Below are 16976 nucleotides of genomic sequence, written 5' to 3'. Positions count from 1 at the left end.
TCCCAGCCTGCGGCCTTCATCTGCTACGTCCCACCGCATCACAGGGTTAACATAAAGCCTGATGGTCTTCATCTGGTGCTGTCAACTCTTTTGGAGGATCATGTTTATTTTCTCAGTAGCCAGCATACACGGGATACAAATTTCCTTTATATATATATTTTTATATATATATATATATATATATATAATATAGTATATATAAAAAGCAGAGGCGTAGGAAGTCATCCCAGTTGCAGCAGCAGGTTACCTCCCGTGTACCTTCAGATAGGCAATGATGATAGGACCTGCCAGTTTACAACAGCTCTTTATTTTACTCATATTATAAAACATCATCACAGGGCTTTAGTTAAACAGTGTTCACCTGTTTCAAATCATGAGCTTCATTTTCCCCTTTATTATAAATACTAACAAATTAACTTTATTTTCCATCAGCAATACCATAAAAACTTAGTCTAACTGGACATATTTTTTCAGTGATCCCCGATGCAAAAATCCTGAAGAATTTGAAGTAGATCTCTATATTGTATATACACTTAGCTTTATATATATACTTATATCAAAACTCACCATTTCTGTATATCACTCATTATCGGGATCTTTCACTTAATAAATTATGTCAGCATTATGAAAATATGAACAACCATCTAGTTATTTTGCTGCTTTATAAGATATTTAATGATTGAACAGAGAACTGCAAAATTACATGAACGCAATGGAAAGTCATGTACACGGTCATTTAAGATTTCCACATGGACTTTTCATATTCCAAAACTTTTTCCACATTTTAGAAGTAAGTCCTTCAGAAGCTTCCAGTTACCTCTTTCTTTGAACACATACACACAAAAAGTAATGATGTGCGTATATGCATTATACATTACATACCATATGTAATTCTATATATATATTTATAAGCAAATATATGTAACATACTCTGAATATACATATCATATGTAATATATATACACAGAGAGAGAGATACCACAGGTGCATCATATGCATTTAGACATACAGGTGTATGCATAAATATATATATATATGGTAAATTCTTCCCTCTGATATGTATACGCTGCTCTTTCTGAGAACTGGGTGCCTTCCACAGCAACCTACTGCCGCCAGCGCGATCCACTCACGTCGGCAGATGCAAGCAAACCTGTCCCTGACCCATTGCACTTCAGTGAGTTTTGGCTCATGCCTTCATGCTTTGAAGTGGACCCATCCTGTCCTTAGGTTAAGTTTTAAATCACCAAATTAAACACAGTTGGCACTATAATGTATTTGAACAAATAACTTCAAAAATAAAAATCACACGGGGCCTGATCCTTCTCCTGCCGGCGCCTGTTTTATCCCAGCGTGACTCGGCTGTCCGAAGGGACTGCTGCACGCAGCGAGGAACCTGGGAGCAGTCTCCCCAGGCTGCTTGTCTTGGTTTAGAGTGTAATTCACACAGACTTTGAGTAGGTTGAGCTGTTTATTTTGCATTTGGATTTGCAAAGGAAAGAACAGGCCTTTTACCAAAAGATAAAAGATGGATATTCACTAGAAACAACAGCATAGATTATACATTCTTAAGTGAAACGTGTGCACCATATATAACCTTTGGGTTACATTTTTAATTTGTTAGATAAATATTTACTTAATGTGTTTCTACTACTCTGCACCTGATTAACCAGGACAAGTCTTATTAAAATGTTTTAGATGAATACTCTGCATATTAAAAATACATAATAAAATTCTGAAACTAGTCACCGCTAAAAAGTAGATCTTGGATCCTGCAAAGATCCGAAGCACCTCCTTAAAATTAGAATTTGAGTAGGTCCACTGATGGCCTTTACTGTGAGTGAGTGCCTAAATATTTGCAGAATCAAGACCCTTTATTATTTAAAGGTTAAATTTGGGATCTCACACCTGAGAACATGTAGTGGTTACTATCATGAGTAATCCCCACCGAGGAGAATGTTACGTCTCACGGCGATAGCCAAAGCAGACTCTGAGGGTGAGAGAGACTGACTTTACTCGTGTATGAAAAGCGAGGGTGGGACTGACTCTTTAAACAGCAAAGAGCAATGATTACCAACAAATCTTCCCAAACACACTACATTTTATTTCCCAAGAAGACCAACTTTGCATTACACGTTAATAATTTAGGCATATTTTTCTCCTTAAATATATTTGTATAACATAAAAATAACAAATCTCTATTTTTAAAAATGAAATTTGAATAAAAAATTGCTTTGGGACTGAAACTGCGTACTTCAAATCTCTCCCACAGCAATTTACTGACAGCCCGGTTGTGAACCCCAGAAAACAGGGGTGCGTGGTTGGCAATGCTGACGCGGCCTCGCGCTGCTGTGGTACACCTCGGTATAAAGATGAGCAGATACACTTCTGCACACAGGTTGCCAGAAATCCTACAGCTCATTCCCTATGTGCTCATTCTGCTGTAAGATGGTAAATTGATTGAAAATGCCAAAATTTTTTTAAAAAACAAACAACCCAAAACTGAAACTTGTGCTTCTAGAATGCCCTGACCCTGTTTGCAAAGCACTTCCCCTGGTCACCCGGCTTTGGCATCACTTCACCTTCCTTATTGCGTGCCTGTTGAACCATCCTGTGGCTGAAGTGTTAGCGTGTATGTTGTGGAAGTGTATATATTAAAGAAAACTCTCAGAAGAATTGGATTTCGGCAAATTGGCTTGGTAAATTTTCTTCATCTCTGGATTCTTTCTTTTTGTAGGGTCTAGTGCTACTTTGGTTGAACCCAATGGGGAAAGTCCCACTGAAGTCAGTGATGCAAAAGGAGCTGTTAGACGTTCAAAGATCTCTCCAGCCAACCTCTCTGTGATTCCCTCTCTCACGGTAATTTTTAAAAATGTGCCCATTATCACCAACTGCCAATGTTAAAATTCACTCTTTTTTTTTTTAATACAAACAACATTTACCACAAAAATATGAAGGGAAAAGCCATCAACTTGTTTGCAGGTTATTACCTATTTGTATGACACAAAAGAAAAATCATTTACAGTCACAAACTGTACATAGTATTTGGTGGGGGACAGTATATTTGTGGTTTAGAGTAAAAAAAGGATTGCTTCAGTGGTAATTAAAATAATTATTGACGAGATATAAGACTTTAAAATCAAGAAAGTGTGATAATTTGGCTACAGAGACGATCATTGTATTATGTCTAACACAGAGGTTTGGATAGTAGAAAGGTGAGTAGAGGGATCTGGGGAAGGAAAGACACCGTCATGCAGAACAGCACTAGTTCTTGCTCAGTATACTCTTCAGGCTTCTCTCCACTGCTTCATCCAATTCTTCTTCCAGCTCTTCCTTCTTGGACATGGCCAGTTTGGACTGATAATCTTTTACTATTTGGTCTATATACGGTGCGCTCTGAGTCCCGTGCAGCATCAGTGTCCACTCCTTCAGCACGCCCCGCTGCGGCAGACTGCCGACAAACCCAATCTCTAGAGCCCAGGTGCCTCGGGGGTCTTCTCCCCAAGTGTGTGTGGTCATGAAAGGCCATTTGTCAAAACCCACCTTGGAGTCGTCATCCCTGGGACGCCGGCTCAGTAAAATGGACTTTGTTCCCATTGGCGAGGTCATGTTGATGTTGAGGTCTCCTCGCCTAGTGGAATTCACAGTTATAACTGCCTGGACGTGTTCAAGGTATCGGACAAAGTTTTCCTTCCCCTCACAAGCATCAGTTGTAAGCGTGAGGACCAGCTTGCCACTTGGTGGTATCTTTCTGCAGTTCAAAAGATAAGTAAGCAAATTAAAAGGATATAGACAGCATGACATGGCTGATTCTAAAACTACTGGGTTTTGGTGTCTCACAGAAAACCCTGCGCTATTTTCCTTATTAATAGATGGAAAGGTAAGGAAATAATAGTTGCAAACTTAGCCAGAAAGAGAACGTTCTCTTTTTAGAAAGTGATATCAAAACCTTAATTTGAAAATACATTATGAAATGTACACCTACACAAAGAGAAGGAATACAATTAAGAGGAACGTACTGCTATTTAAGAAATATTAACATATTTAATAGCTGCCTTTACTTATCGCTACTATATTGGGTAATTGCATAATAATGTGTATATTCAGTAGAAGAACAGCGAGCAGTCAGTCGTGTCAGGCAGTCGCCTTAAAAGACAGCAGCGAACGGCTGCCTGGAGCCAGAGGAGCCAGCTCCACGGCATTTCAGCGCAGCCACATTAAAGCCTACAACCTTGTTCTGATTCGGAAACCAGCACAAACATGGGATCCCAGTTTCAGCCCATTTGAAAAATATTTTTCCATTAAAATTGCTGTCCTTGAACTGCTCCCCTGCAGGAGCACACACACAGAGAAAGGAAGTTGCACTTGTTTACTGAGCTGCCAAAGTGCTGCACCTCGAAGTCACGAGTTTCTTGGCGGTTATAATTCAGTCCCTATGAAGGCAAACTCACAATTAACTGAAGGACATTTGTCCCAGGTACTACCAGAAAGCTAGGCCTGCAGGTGGAGCAGAGCCCTGCGCAAGGTGCACCCACGCCTCCCCGGCTCTCGCAGAGGAGGCCGGGAGTCGCTGTGCGCTGCGTGGTCCCGCTGGGGATCCCAGCGCAGGCCCGAGGGCAGGGGTGCCTGGCCCGGGAGCAGCGCCCTGCCAGCGGCCCAGGCTGCCTCAGGATGCCAGTGGCAATTACCAGTTGCCTCAGAAACTGGCTGGCAAACTACACTGGAAACGTCAACAAAAGTCTCTGCGTCTTCGCCATCAGCGAGCTGTGAGCAGTGTGACGCTTTCCTCTGTCTAAAAGAAATACTTGAAAGACAAGAATTACTGCAATCATTAAAAAAGGGAAGAAGTCACAAAAGACTCCAGTCAGCTTGTCACTACCTCTTCCAGTGGCTTCTCTGTGACCTAGGTTTCGCAGTAAAATAAGAGAGAGAGTCCCTTTTAAAGGGCATTGACCACACTGTGATAATTAATACCTTCTTTTCAAAACAAGTAAGTGCCAGCCTTTTCCCTTTGCTAATGAAATAGCGCGTTCTTCAGAGACCAGTGAAAGCATTTCATTCAAGCCGAGCTTCCAGGAATTCTCTTCTTCTTGAGATGCGCTCCAGGTATTACAGCTTAGTACCTCACTAATTGGCTGGGGCCAGCCTCTGCCCCCCTTTCATAGAGTATTGCCTTCTTGGGAGTACTTGCAGAGTAAAAAGACATCAGGTCCGGGTCCTCAAGGCATTTAAACACTTACCTTCAACTGAGAAACCTGCGTTGTTCTGAATCTTATGGATGCCCTGGAGCAGAAGCTGCTATAACATAAATATTCTATAGCTAAAATATTTAAACATATAATACCCTCAAGATTTATTTTGTGTGCCAAAATACAAGGAAAAGGCACTCTATGCCAGCCAGAGGTGAAGGATCATAGTCCCACAGTTGCCATATACCTGCAATTTCTCTGCATGGGAAGCATCATCCTCAAAGCAACCTGAATTCATGTTGTCTCACAGCAGTCTCACACAGTGGACAAAGCTTTGTCAAACAGTGCTTTGTTCCAACAGTTGTGATAAGTGCTTTCTATCTCCTCCAGTAAATGAGGGAGGACCCCACAGTGTGAGTCTTTTCTATCTATCAACACCAAAACCCAAAGAAATAAGAGCAGTGTTACCACTCCATCTGCTTCGCAGACAGCCTGACAGCTGCAGACAGCTTTTCTCTCCACCTTCCTAAGTGCTGCAGTGCAAAAGTTATCTCAGCTCTCTGAAACACATGAGAAAAGGCTTGCTCTGTTTCCCCCTTTCCTATTAATTAGGATCCAACGCTCTCTGCTTTGCTAAACTAATTACAATAGTCCAGGTGAATTTCCCCAGAGAAACAAAAAGAAGCAGGGGCAGTGGAAAAAGCCTGACACGAAAGGAACCGAAGAGGAGATGGGTTTGCCACAGCCTCACAGTGTACCGCTGCCTAATCGAGATATATATATAGAGAGATATATACACCTATATATATATAAAATATTCACTTTTGCATGAAGTATAGTACCCAGTTAGAGATGAGCAGGGGGAGCTAACTGCTCTCTAGCAGCAGACTCCTATGCTCCTGTTCCTCAGCTAATGGACTAGGATTGTCCTAAATCATCTTTGTATCGCCCTGGAACAGCCAGCTTCAGACTTGAATTTTTTACTTTTTGCTGACCCAACACAAATCCCTCTTCAGGGAAAGTTCCTATTGGTAACAAGTGTTTCTACATACAGCAGAGAAATGCGGCACTTTAAATACTGACTGCTTTCAGCACAGTGTATGTTCAAGGCTGTCAATTCTTTCCTGGCCTGTTTCTGCTAATGGACAATGCTCCTATGGTACACACTTCTGTATCAACTGCTTACCTACCTAAATATATATTGAATATGTATTTTGTATCTACAAAAATTTGTATCTATGTAAACATGTAGAGAATATATATAGAAAATGTTGCTCCCGCAAGGCCAAACTGGAAAAATAACCCAATTATCCATGGCAGAAGTGCAGCGTAGTTTCCATTTCCAAGGAATCTCTGGAGATGCTGGGACTTCACTAGTTTTATTTACAGTGTAATTCAAAAAATGTAGACGTTGCAAGTCGTGATTCTTACTATCTCCTGTCAGTGTTTCATTTGGGGACATAAATATTACAGCAGCACTATTAACATGTGTCAGGTAATTATAGGGGGACACCCACACAGACTGCACACCGAGACTCACTGCAGCAGGGCTAGGAGGCTTAGGTCGTGACTGACTTGGCTGAAATAACTTGGCTGCTGTTGTACGCTTTTCACATCTCCTCTTTACAAATCTGTGTGCTGCAAGCACAAAGCCTGTGCTGGGCGCTGCTCTCAAAAGACACCAATACAAGGCAATGTATTTCTCAACTCTGGAGCCTGTTGGGTAACGACAGCTATAGGGAGGCTTTACTGCAGTTCCAGATCCCTGGAGTGGAGGAAATGCACCATCACCTCTGCTTTTCTATCTGTTCACCAGCAGAAACGAGACAGAAAAACAGGCAGAAGGAGACAATGCTACTGCATCGCACTTGGCCACCTCTGGCTCAGTCTGTTGCCAGAATACTTCTACCGCATTGTCTAACGCATGGAGCCAAGCCTACAGAAAGAAATTTTCTCTCTTCCTCTAGGATGATCCCCATTTCAATAAATGGGGCTGCAGTAAGATAAACGAGATGATTTGTCTGCATTTAAATTATGAATAAACTAGAGATAGCTCAAAATCAGCTTCAGCACTCTCATTTGTTTCCTACCTGTGAGCATGTGTAGGCCAGATAAATTAAAACTCAGATTTCAGCTGAGAACCTTGGATCCTGCAAACACAAACCCATCTGGAGCTTGGCAACAAACTTACGCTTTGCCTGGCTGAGCTACGTGCGAGGGTGGCATATTGGTTTGCTTTCTTTTTCCAATAGAATAATGATGCCTTCAAAAATGGCACTGAAAAGTCAAATTTCAAACGGTATAGACATAAATTGGCCATTATTAGATTAGTATTTCAAGTAATTGAATTGAACTATAGCTGTTGCAGTCAATTAGTATTAATTCATTCACTTGTTGACTCATTCACTTTAGCACATGAAGGTAAATCAGAAAATAATTTGATTACCTAGCCTGCAATTAGAGATTTGAAGAACATAAACCAAACACAATTAAACGCTGTAGTGTTCAAACTGAATCACTGGTACCTGTAGATGATTGTTTCAGTCTTCTGGAGATAAAACTGTCTGCTGGAATATGTCACAGGGAGATATGGCCTGGCTGACAGATATTTCATGCAGCAGCAGTTCATGTAATTTATAGTGCCAGCCTCCCAGACTTTCGTTTGTGCACAGGCTCTTTATTCACAGAAACTTTAGCACAAACATACCTGTAAGTACTCAGGAGAAACAGATGTTGCTATTAGGACTGCTGGCACTAGCAATGATGATACACCTGAAGAATGATACACCTGTAGAATGTGCTCCTCCAGCAAACCAGGAACTGAAAGATCATGTCATTTATCAACTTATTGAAATAGCTGCAATGCTACTGTGATGTCAGGCTTTCTTAGAAAAAAAAATCCATTATGTTTCTCTGATTATCTATGTCTTTGTCAACATATATGCATGCTTGTGGTCTCCTAATACCTGGAAGAAGCCAAACACATATACCAGACTATTCACTTACTCAGGTTCCTGTATCGACCCTCCTACACAATGGAATCTCTCGGGAACAGTCTTCCAGTCTTTCGCCATCTTAACCATTGCTCCTGCATCTAGGACACCATAGCCAAACAAATGGTTGAATTCCAGCCCGACGCCGTTTCTACGCCATTGATGAACCTCATCGTGAAGCTGGTTCCTCTTGGAGGTGAGCACTGTCAGATGCTGCATGTCTCTCCATGTCAGATCCGAGCTGTGGAAGAGCAACATGGAAAACAAACAGTACAGTATTTCCAAGCATATATTAAAGAAAGACAGGGTGTTTGAGTAAGCCTTTTGGTAAAATTTGCTTCTATGAATCACACAGAAATTCTATCTATACACATTTCAATAAAAAAAGCTTCTGTTGATTTCAGTGGGAACAAGAATAGGTTTCAACTGTATGGTACTTCCCCAAAATATATTCACAAAATTGCAAAATCATTTCTGATTGTTTCCCTGTTCGTGAAAACAACTGCTTTTAACTACACATTATGGATCCACCGTGCAATTTTTAAGCTGATAAAATGAGTAGGATATTGTACCAAATCCTGAAAAGAATACAGAAAGAAAAGGATGATGACAGCATTTCGCCTAGCCGTCCTCTTAAATTTTGCCCTCTTTTCCTTGCCTGCTCCTCCTGCTTCTCCCATGGACCTTCTGAGATTCACCCACAGAAGCCCCAATCTGAGAAAGCTGATGAGCTGTATCAATCAAGGTGTTCGTCATTTCAGTATTCTGTGAATACGGGTATATGGGCTGTGGGTGGCTGTAGGCTTGCATTATAAGGAATGGCAGGGGTTTGTCACCCGTGATATACTAGCATGGGTGGATGCAGTCAAGTAACATTTGTCTAGATTTCGTTATCATTTTTCATCATCAGCTCTTGTCTTCCTACATCTGCAGTGATTACGATGACAGGAAGGGCACTTATAAGTTATTATTCTCGTGCCGCTTGCCTAGGCACTGCAGAGAAACAGGCACTTGTCATAGAATCATAAATAGTTTGGGTTGGAAGGGACCTTTAAAGGTCATCTAGTCCAACCCCCCTGTGACGAGCAGGGACATCTACAACCAGATCAGGTTGCTCAGGGCCCCATCGAGCCTGACCTTGAATATTTCCAGGGATGAGGCATCTACCACCTCTCTGGGCAACCCGTTCCAGTGTTTCACCACCCTCATTGTAAAAAATTTCTTCCTTATATCTAGTCTAGATCTACCGTCTTTTCATTTAAAACCATTACCCTTTGTCCTATCGCAACATGCCCTGCTAAAAAGTTTGTCCCCATCTGTCTTATAAGCCTCCTTTAAGTACTGAAAGGCCGCAATAAGGTCTCCCCACAGCCTTCTCTTCTCCAGGCTGATTAATCCCAATTCTCTCAGCCTCTCCTCATAGCAGAGGTGTTCCAGCCCTCTGATCATTTTTGTGGCCTCCTCTGGACCTGCTCCCACAGGTCCAAGTCCTTCCTATGCTGAGGACCCCAGAGCTGGACGCAGGGCTGCAGGGGGGTCTCACCAGAGCGGAGTAGAGGGGCAGAATCACCTCCCTTGACCTGCTGGCCACTCTTTTGATGCAGCCCAGGATACGGTTGGCCGCCTGGGCTGCGAGAACACATTGCCAGCTCATGTCCAGCTTTTCATCCACCAGTACCCTCAAGTCCTTCTCCGCAGGGCTGCTCTCAATTCCTTCATCCCCCAGCCTGTATTGATACCGGGGATTGCCCCGACCCAGGTGCAGGACCTTGCACTTGGCCTTGTTGAACCTCATGAGGTTCACATAGGCCCATTTCTCCAGCTTGTCCAGGTCCCTCTGGATGGCATCCTGTCCCTCAGGCGTGTCAGCTACACCACTCAGCTTGGTGTCATCTGCAAACTCGCTGAGGGTGCATTCGATCCCACTATCTGTCACTGATGAAGATATTAAACAGTACTGGTCCCAATACGGACCCCCTGAGGGACACCACTCATCACTGATCTCCATCTGGACATTGAGCCACTGACCACTACCCTCTGGATGCAACCATTCAACCAATTCCTCATCCACCGAACAGTCTACCCATAAAGTCCGTATCTCTCCGATTTGGAGAGAAGGATGTTGTGGGGAACCGTGTCAAAGGCCTTACAGAAGTCCAGACAGATGACATCCATAGCTCTTCCCTTCTCCACTGATGCAGTCGCTCCATCACAGAAGGCCACTAGGTTGGTCGGGCAGGACTTGCCCTTGGTGAAGCCGTGCTGGCTGTCTCAAATCACCTCCCTGTCCTCCACGTGCCTTAGCATAGCTTCTAGGAGGATCTGTTCCATAATCTTCCCAGGCACAGAGGTGAGGCTGACAGGTCGGTAGTTCCCAGGGTCCTGCTTTCTACCGTTTTTAGAAATGGATGCAATCTTTCCTTTTTTTCCAGTCACCAGGGACTTCACCTGACTGCCATGACTTTTCAAATATCACGGAGAGTGGCTTGGCAACTACATCAGCTAATTGCCTCAGGATTCTGGGACGCATCTCATCAGGTACCATAGATTTACGTCTTCTGAAAGCTTTAGAACTGACATTCTAATTCTACATAACTAAAGCTATTCCAGTTGTTTTATGATGAACTCTTTCAACATTACAATATGTCTGATTCAAACCATCAACCTAAAAAGATCCGCTTTTCAGTTTTCTGTGCCCCAAGTAATAAGCATGTGTGCATGCTGAATGTACACCAGAATAGCAAATTACTGACATTTTTCCAAGGTGACACAAAATAGCTGAAAACCAGACATCACTTGCATCATTCTTACTGAAACCTTTTAAGAGCTGCTACATATCTTAAAACCGTACTTTCCATTTCACAGATTGGTCTGTTTTTAGAGACATGTCAGACATATACTGCATATGAGCTGAAAGACACATGACAGGCAGCAGTCATCTGCATGGGAAATTGTTAGCCATTCCTGTGACGGCTAGTGTAACTCCTCCAGGGTAGTTCTGCATGCTAAAATGGAGGCTTAATAGAGCCAGCCTGGAAGGAGACAGGAGACACTGACAGTTCTTTCTATCTTCCCGCCCCCACCCTTCTTCTCAGCAAAGGCTAGAAACCCAATTGCAAAATATTATTAGTCTAATTTCTACTCATGATAGTTTGGCAAGAGATTCCAGCCTTCATGGATAGCCCAGATGAAGAGGAGTGGTAATTACTGCTGAGATATTAAGGTTGTAATCCAAGTTAAAGTGGTCAGAAAATTCATTAAACCTTTGTATTTTTAGGGCTATAATTAATTATTACATCGTGGCTGTCCCACAGAATGAATTTGATAGTAGAAGGATTCATCATCTAAAGTTAAACACTTGGCATGTGTGTTTTACATGTATAAAACCTGAAAAATGAGACTTGGCCCAAGTCATGCTCTGAGCACAACCATCATTGCTCTGCTAATGGTAGAAACTTTGTCTCCTCTGCCAAATCTTCATTCTTCTGCATACTGTTGAAGAAAACTATGTGCATAGTGCTCACTTCATGCTGTGGTTACAGCAACTGAAGCTGTACACCTGAGCAAATGTTGTCTCACTTCATAAAATAATTTAACAGAAAGTAAAAAGATGGCATAGGTTATTGTAAGGAAAACTTTTCCTAATCATTAGAGAAGAAGATAATGAAGCAAGATATACAGAGCAATTATGTAGCACAGAAGCAAATTACCAGTAATGGGTTAAGAAAAAACAAAGGAAATATTCCTCACCACCATCGCCAAAAACTATTATTACTGTGGAACTGATTGCCACTGGATGATACAGGTGCCAAATACAGACAAGTTGAAAAAGAGTTAAACAAATTCAAGGAAGATAAATCTGCCTGCGGCTATTAAACAGGACAGGCTGACTGCTCTCTCTCCAAACCACTGATTGCCAAAGCTGTTACTGAAAGATTGCTCTTCATCCCCGTTTGTTGTACTCTCCCCTAAGCATCTGTCATTGAAGATGTGGCACAAGATGAACTCCTCTCTGATACCGTAGGTTCGTTCTTATGTTTTTGTAGGCTGGGCATTTCCCACTGGATATGTGAAGAAATGAAATAATCTCTCCCTCCAAACAGTGCTGGAGAAGACAAACCCCTGGAAGCAATGGATGGAGAGGACACAGAGAGCGAGTCAGCCAAAATGTATCTGTTACATGGCTTTGGCAAGACTGTCGCTCCATCACCGCTGCAGCAGGCAGCTTGTTAGCTGCTCGTTCTAGCCCCATGCCACAGCCAGCCAGCTTGTATGATGAACAACATCAAACAAACCGCAGGCCCTCTCTCTAGAGCTCACAAGGAATTTCTCAACAGCATACTTAGCCTCCAGGGCCAAGGCGAACACTCCGGCTGCTTCAGGGGCAGCTGCAGACGTTCCTGAGTGACGCAGGGTGCAGTTGCCATATAAATCTGTTGTAGCCTGCAATGATATTAAACATAATTAATGAAACTAGCTAGTCCATTTTCCTTGCAGCTACAGACTCGGAAAAATACAGAAAGTGGAGTTCGTGCCCTTGCTCTTCAGAGTACCTGTGTGTTTGTTCCTAGGATCTGTTTTCTTATTTAGAATAGTGTATCAATTTAAAACCATGGTGAGACATAGTTACAGAAGGTGGGAATGCAAGAATAAATTATGATGTAGGAAAACAATGTTCGTTACCACTTAGAAGTCATAAACTCATATGGATGTCATTTATTTCATACAAACACAGTCTAACCAAAGGCCTTAAAATTCCTTTGTGGTTATCAGAAGGATTTGAAACCAGAATTGTTAGCAGAATTAAGCTTTTTAACATTTGTGCAACTCCAGAACCAACAGCAGTACCAAGTTGCTATCTTCTATGCAGATCAGTCACTAGAAGAGACCAGAAGGAAACCTTAGAAGTATATTTTACGGTGATAATTACAAAGGTGCCACAGATCATCTTGGCTGATATCAGCCGCTATCAAGACAGAAACCAGTATTTTTCCATCTGCTACTGCACAGGGGCATTTAGGATGCTACAACGTGTCTTTGGGTTTGAGACAGGGCCAAGGAAAACATACAAAGGCTTTTGGCAAAGACTGACCTTGAGTTATTACACCTGAATTTTCCACTCTGTGAATTAGACTATGTCCTGGCTAGTCTGAAGGTGCTGAAGAGCAGTGGTCAGTACAGGGGAAGAGAATCCCAGTTACACTTGAACAGAAACTGCATATTCCCCAGTTGTAGGCACAGCCCTGTAGGGGACTTGAGTACGATGTTCTTGCACTGCTCGGTATGAGACTGAGGGTGATCCGAACCCCCCCGTTTCCTCTGCAGTGACTGAATGTCTTTCTGCTCTGGGTAGCTTCTAGTAGAGCAGAAGTCTGGCTCATGACTGCTCTGCCAGTACAAGTAAGCATGATCTCAGATGTTGACACTTTTCATTTACATTTTTACAGAGACCTTTTATCACACTGTACTATGGAAAGAGTGCAATTGAACGTCTAAATCTGGTTTCTGATAAAAGGAAGCACCAACTACATGAAGCTCTAAGAGATGGAAGATCATTGCTTTTCCCAATATTAATCCCACATCTCCTCAGCTGACAGTTTTGGCACGATCACGTACTGCAGATAAGAAAATATCCGTCTCAACAAAGGACCATCTGCTGCTCCAAAGCAGACGGAGTTGTAATAGGTCGTGGGAGTGCACAAAGACAGCAGCAACAGGACAATAATATCTGGACTCACCACGCCAGCCTCCGGATTTCTCTTCCTCCCGTTACTAAAGGTGGAGGCTAAGGTTGAAGAGCAGCTTTCATCATACAGAGCTGTCCGTCCATCATTTATAGCAGAATTGATGGAGATTGTCCACATGCTCGATGCATAACCGTCACAGTTACAGTCATCATAGCTGCCACCATCTCCAGAGGCCCAGACATAGATGCTTCCTTTGCCGCCTCGGCCCTGTGAAAGGGGAAAGTTGACCCTCTTGGGTTAAATTGCAAATAGGAGATAGCAGCTACTTTAAACTGCACATCTAATTGTAAAGCTAGGCATCTATAAAGGAGAAAACTGGTCCAAACAAAATCTAAATCAAACTTAAGCTGAAATAACATGGACTTTTGCAAGTTATTAAATCCGGTTAACCGGCAGCCACAGCCAGTTCTGCAACCTTACGTACACAGAGCACTTCCATTTATCTCCTGTTTTGCTTGATGCCCTGAAGGCTCCTGTGCCAGATGCTACGACGTTTTATGGATTCGTTAGCGTTTATGTCAAGGTCTAAGTGCTATGAGGGAAGTGTGCTTTTAAAAGGGATATAGGGCATCTCACACGCTGGGTTTCTAAGAACCAATTAGGGTCAGGCAATGGCTAAAAAACTGTAAAGCTGGCACCTTTTTCTCTCAATAGATTTTTCTCCAAAGGTATCGCTGACTCAGAGCTGTTTTTCTGACAAACCAGCTTCTACTACTAAGCAGAAAATAAAGTTATGGGACCATATGAATCACCTACAGAAAGATGGTCTACCAATTACACAGAGAAGGCGAGAGATGGATGGGAGAGACTGAAGTCGAAGGGCAGCTATAAGGGCTGCCCATTAGTTAAAGGAAAGAAATCCATATCCTCTCCCCAACTTCCAGATAGGCAAGGAGTGGGAAGGGATCAACTCAGCTCCTTCTCCTCATCCCATACTAGGAGAGGTAGGGGCTGCCTGGAAGAGCGTTAGACCTGAGAACCCTGACACTCAGGGAAAGATCCGTGCTACTGAACCCAAAGCTCAGATCTCCCACTGGTTCCAGCACAGACACCATGTCTCTCTGCATTTAATCTAATGCAACCAATGTTTTACTTCCAACAGCAACAAAGGGCACAAGGCCTCAATTTAAACGTACTGTTCATGTGCATTGGGCAGAAGGTAGGAAAAAAATCTCTTCTGGCCTCTTCATTGTCCAGCATGAAATGGAAGCTAAACAACATACAAACATAGCAACCTGCAATGGTATTTTAATAGGGAACCTTTTCTGCCAGGAATTTAAATCAAATCTGAGCTCCCAGCAGCAGCTTCTATTTTTCATCATACCCCACTGAACAGAGCAACCTCATTACTTCAAGCACGTTAGTGAGTTGCATTATAATCCACTGAATTGCACAGCAGGTTTGCTGCCACTGGGGTACATAACATCTCAGGACATAGATTTTCATAATAAAGATGATGACTATGAAAAAGCTTATTGAAATCGGTCTAAGAACTCCCATAAAGATCTGAGATCAAGCATTTGAGTTTTAAAGGAGGAGGATACTGTTGCAAAAATATATACTCTAAGAAGAAATTAATTCCAGCAAATTATTTTAAAAAATAAAAAAGTTCAGCATAACAAGAACAGTTATGCCTTTTTTCCCTTTGACTTTTTCCCCTGCAGGGCCCAACCCTGGGCTTTGGACTCACTTCAGAAGCTACATCCCAAGCTTGCCATCATGCCCACGTATGCCATCACACCACCTTGCCACCATCTGCCTCCTTTGGACAGCCTCGGCGGCAGCTCGAGCACATCCCTCTCTGTCCCAAAAAGGCAGGCTGCTGCCCAACGCAGAGAGCAGGTGGCTGCGGGTGCCAGGAATAGGATGTTTGGCATGTACAGACCCGTTCTTAAACAACCTCTTCCTCCCAGCCATTTTTAAGGGAGAGGAAACACTTCATTTTCATGTGATAAATTCACAAAAGCAGCTTGGTGCCTGGAAGTTAGCGTCTGCAGTGTTCAGCATGGGGAAGCAGACTTAGCCCTGCTCGGCAAATTGTTCCGTGCTGCCAAAACCGGGTATTGCTGTGCAGCATTTCACCCCACGAGTGGGATTTGCGGCAGAATGGCAGCAAATGGGCGTAACAGATTGCTGGTGGGGAGCAGGGGGAATCCACGGAGGAAGCGAAATTTGGACTCGAGTTCATGGGTGGAGTTAGCCTGCTTGAGTGCTGCTGGGGACAGGTTTTCTGCATGTAATTACTGTAAGGTGAGAATGGCCTCAGGATACCACTTCTATAAGCATCACATCCACAAGTATGGCTTAGTTAAAAACCATAATTCACCTCTTAACACTCTAATTTCAATCGCCTTTCCATTTTAGCCAGGAGTGGAAAGAGGAGCAAACACTACTGGAATAAACTGAGAGCAGCTCACGGCATTATTTGCAATGATGCTTAGGACTTGTTTCTTACATTTCCCACAGCCAGACCTGCAGTAGTTGGATAGTTTGCACAGGCAAACTCTTTGGTGGCTGTCCTCACGCATTGTTTCATTCACCAGACAGAATGTATGGCTTCAGGGGAAGTGAATTTTCAATTCTCTGGATGGTAGCAGTCTAAACCAGAAAAATCTAAGTTGGGTCAACTAAGTGTCACATTTAAACCCAGCTGAAAACTCCTATGTGCATCTCGACCTTATACGAACCACGAAAAATTCAGTGATGTCACTCAACTTAGGCTGCTGTAAATTCAGGCCAAAACCAGGACTGGAAGTGGTGGTAGTAATACACACTACAAACACCAGAGGGAGCCTGAAGGAAGATTCAGGGAAAAAAAGAGAAGACCAGCAAGATAATAAGATACATTTTAAAGAGGATCTTTCCTCCAGAATCCTGTTGAAACCTGCTCATTTCCCCCAAAAGCGATGCCCAGTGAAGCACCCACACTTCTGAGCCATCTGAAGCTGCGTCTCACTCAGAGCTGAAAATGGATCTCGGTGCATTTAGCGCTAGCCCAAGAGAGGCCCACCTCTCAATTCAGAGAGAACCAGAATTAAATTTGGGCAAGG

The 16976-nt window shown here is 42.9% G+C and overlaps 1 protein-coding gene across 1 annotated transcript in view; it reads right to left on the bottom strand.

The window, feature by feature from the left end:
• Nucleotides 1-345: 345 nt before the first annotated feature.
• The window catches only part of PCSK2 (proprotein convertase subtilisin/kexin type 2), a gene marked incomplete at its 5' end in the record, with an annotated part of 108389 nt that continues 91758 nt past the window's right edge, over nt 346-16976 (bottom strand). The window contains 4 exons of the mRNA XM_082306263.1: nt 346-3748; nt 8193-8420; nt 12522-12622; nt 13918-14133. Of these exons, the coding sequence (XP_082162389.1) occupies nt 3262-3748; nt 8193-8420; nt 12522-12622; nt 13918-14133 (1032 nt within the window). The 3' untranslated portion in view covers nt 346-3261. The remainder of the gene's footprint in view (nt 3749-8192; nt 8421-12521; nt 12623-13917; nt 14134-16976) is intronic.

The sequence above is a fragment of the Platalea leucorodia genome, assembly GCF_965183815.1.
Source record: "Platalea leucorodia genome assembly, chromosome: 3".
Classification (NCBI taxonomy): domain Eukaryota; kingdom Metazoa; phylum Chordata; class Aves; order Pelecaniformes; family Threskiornithidae; genus Platalea; species Platalea leucorodia.
This window is presented reverse-complemented; position numbering and strand designations above follow the sequence as displayed.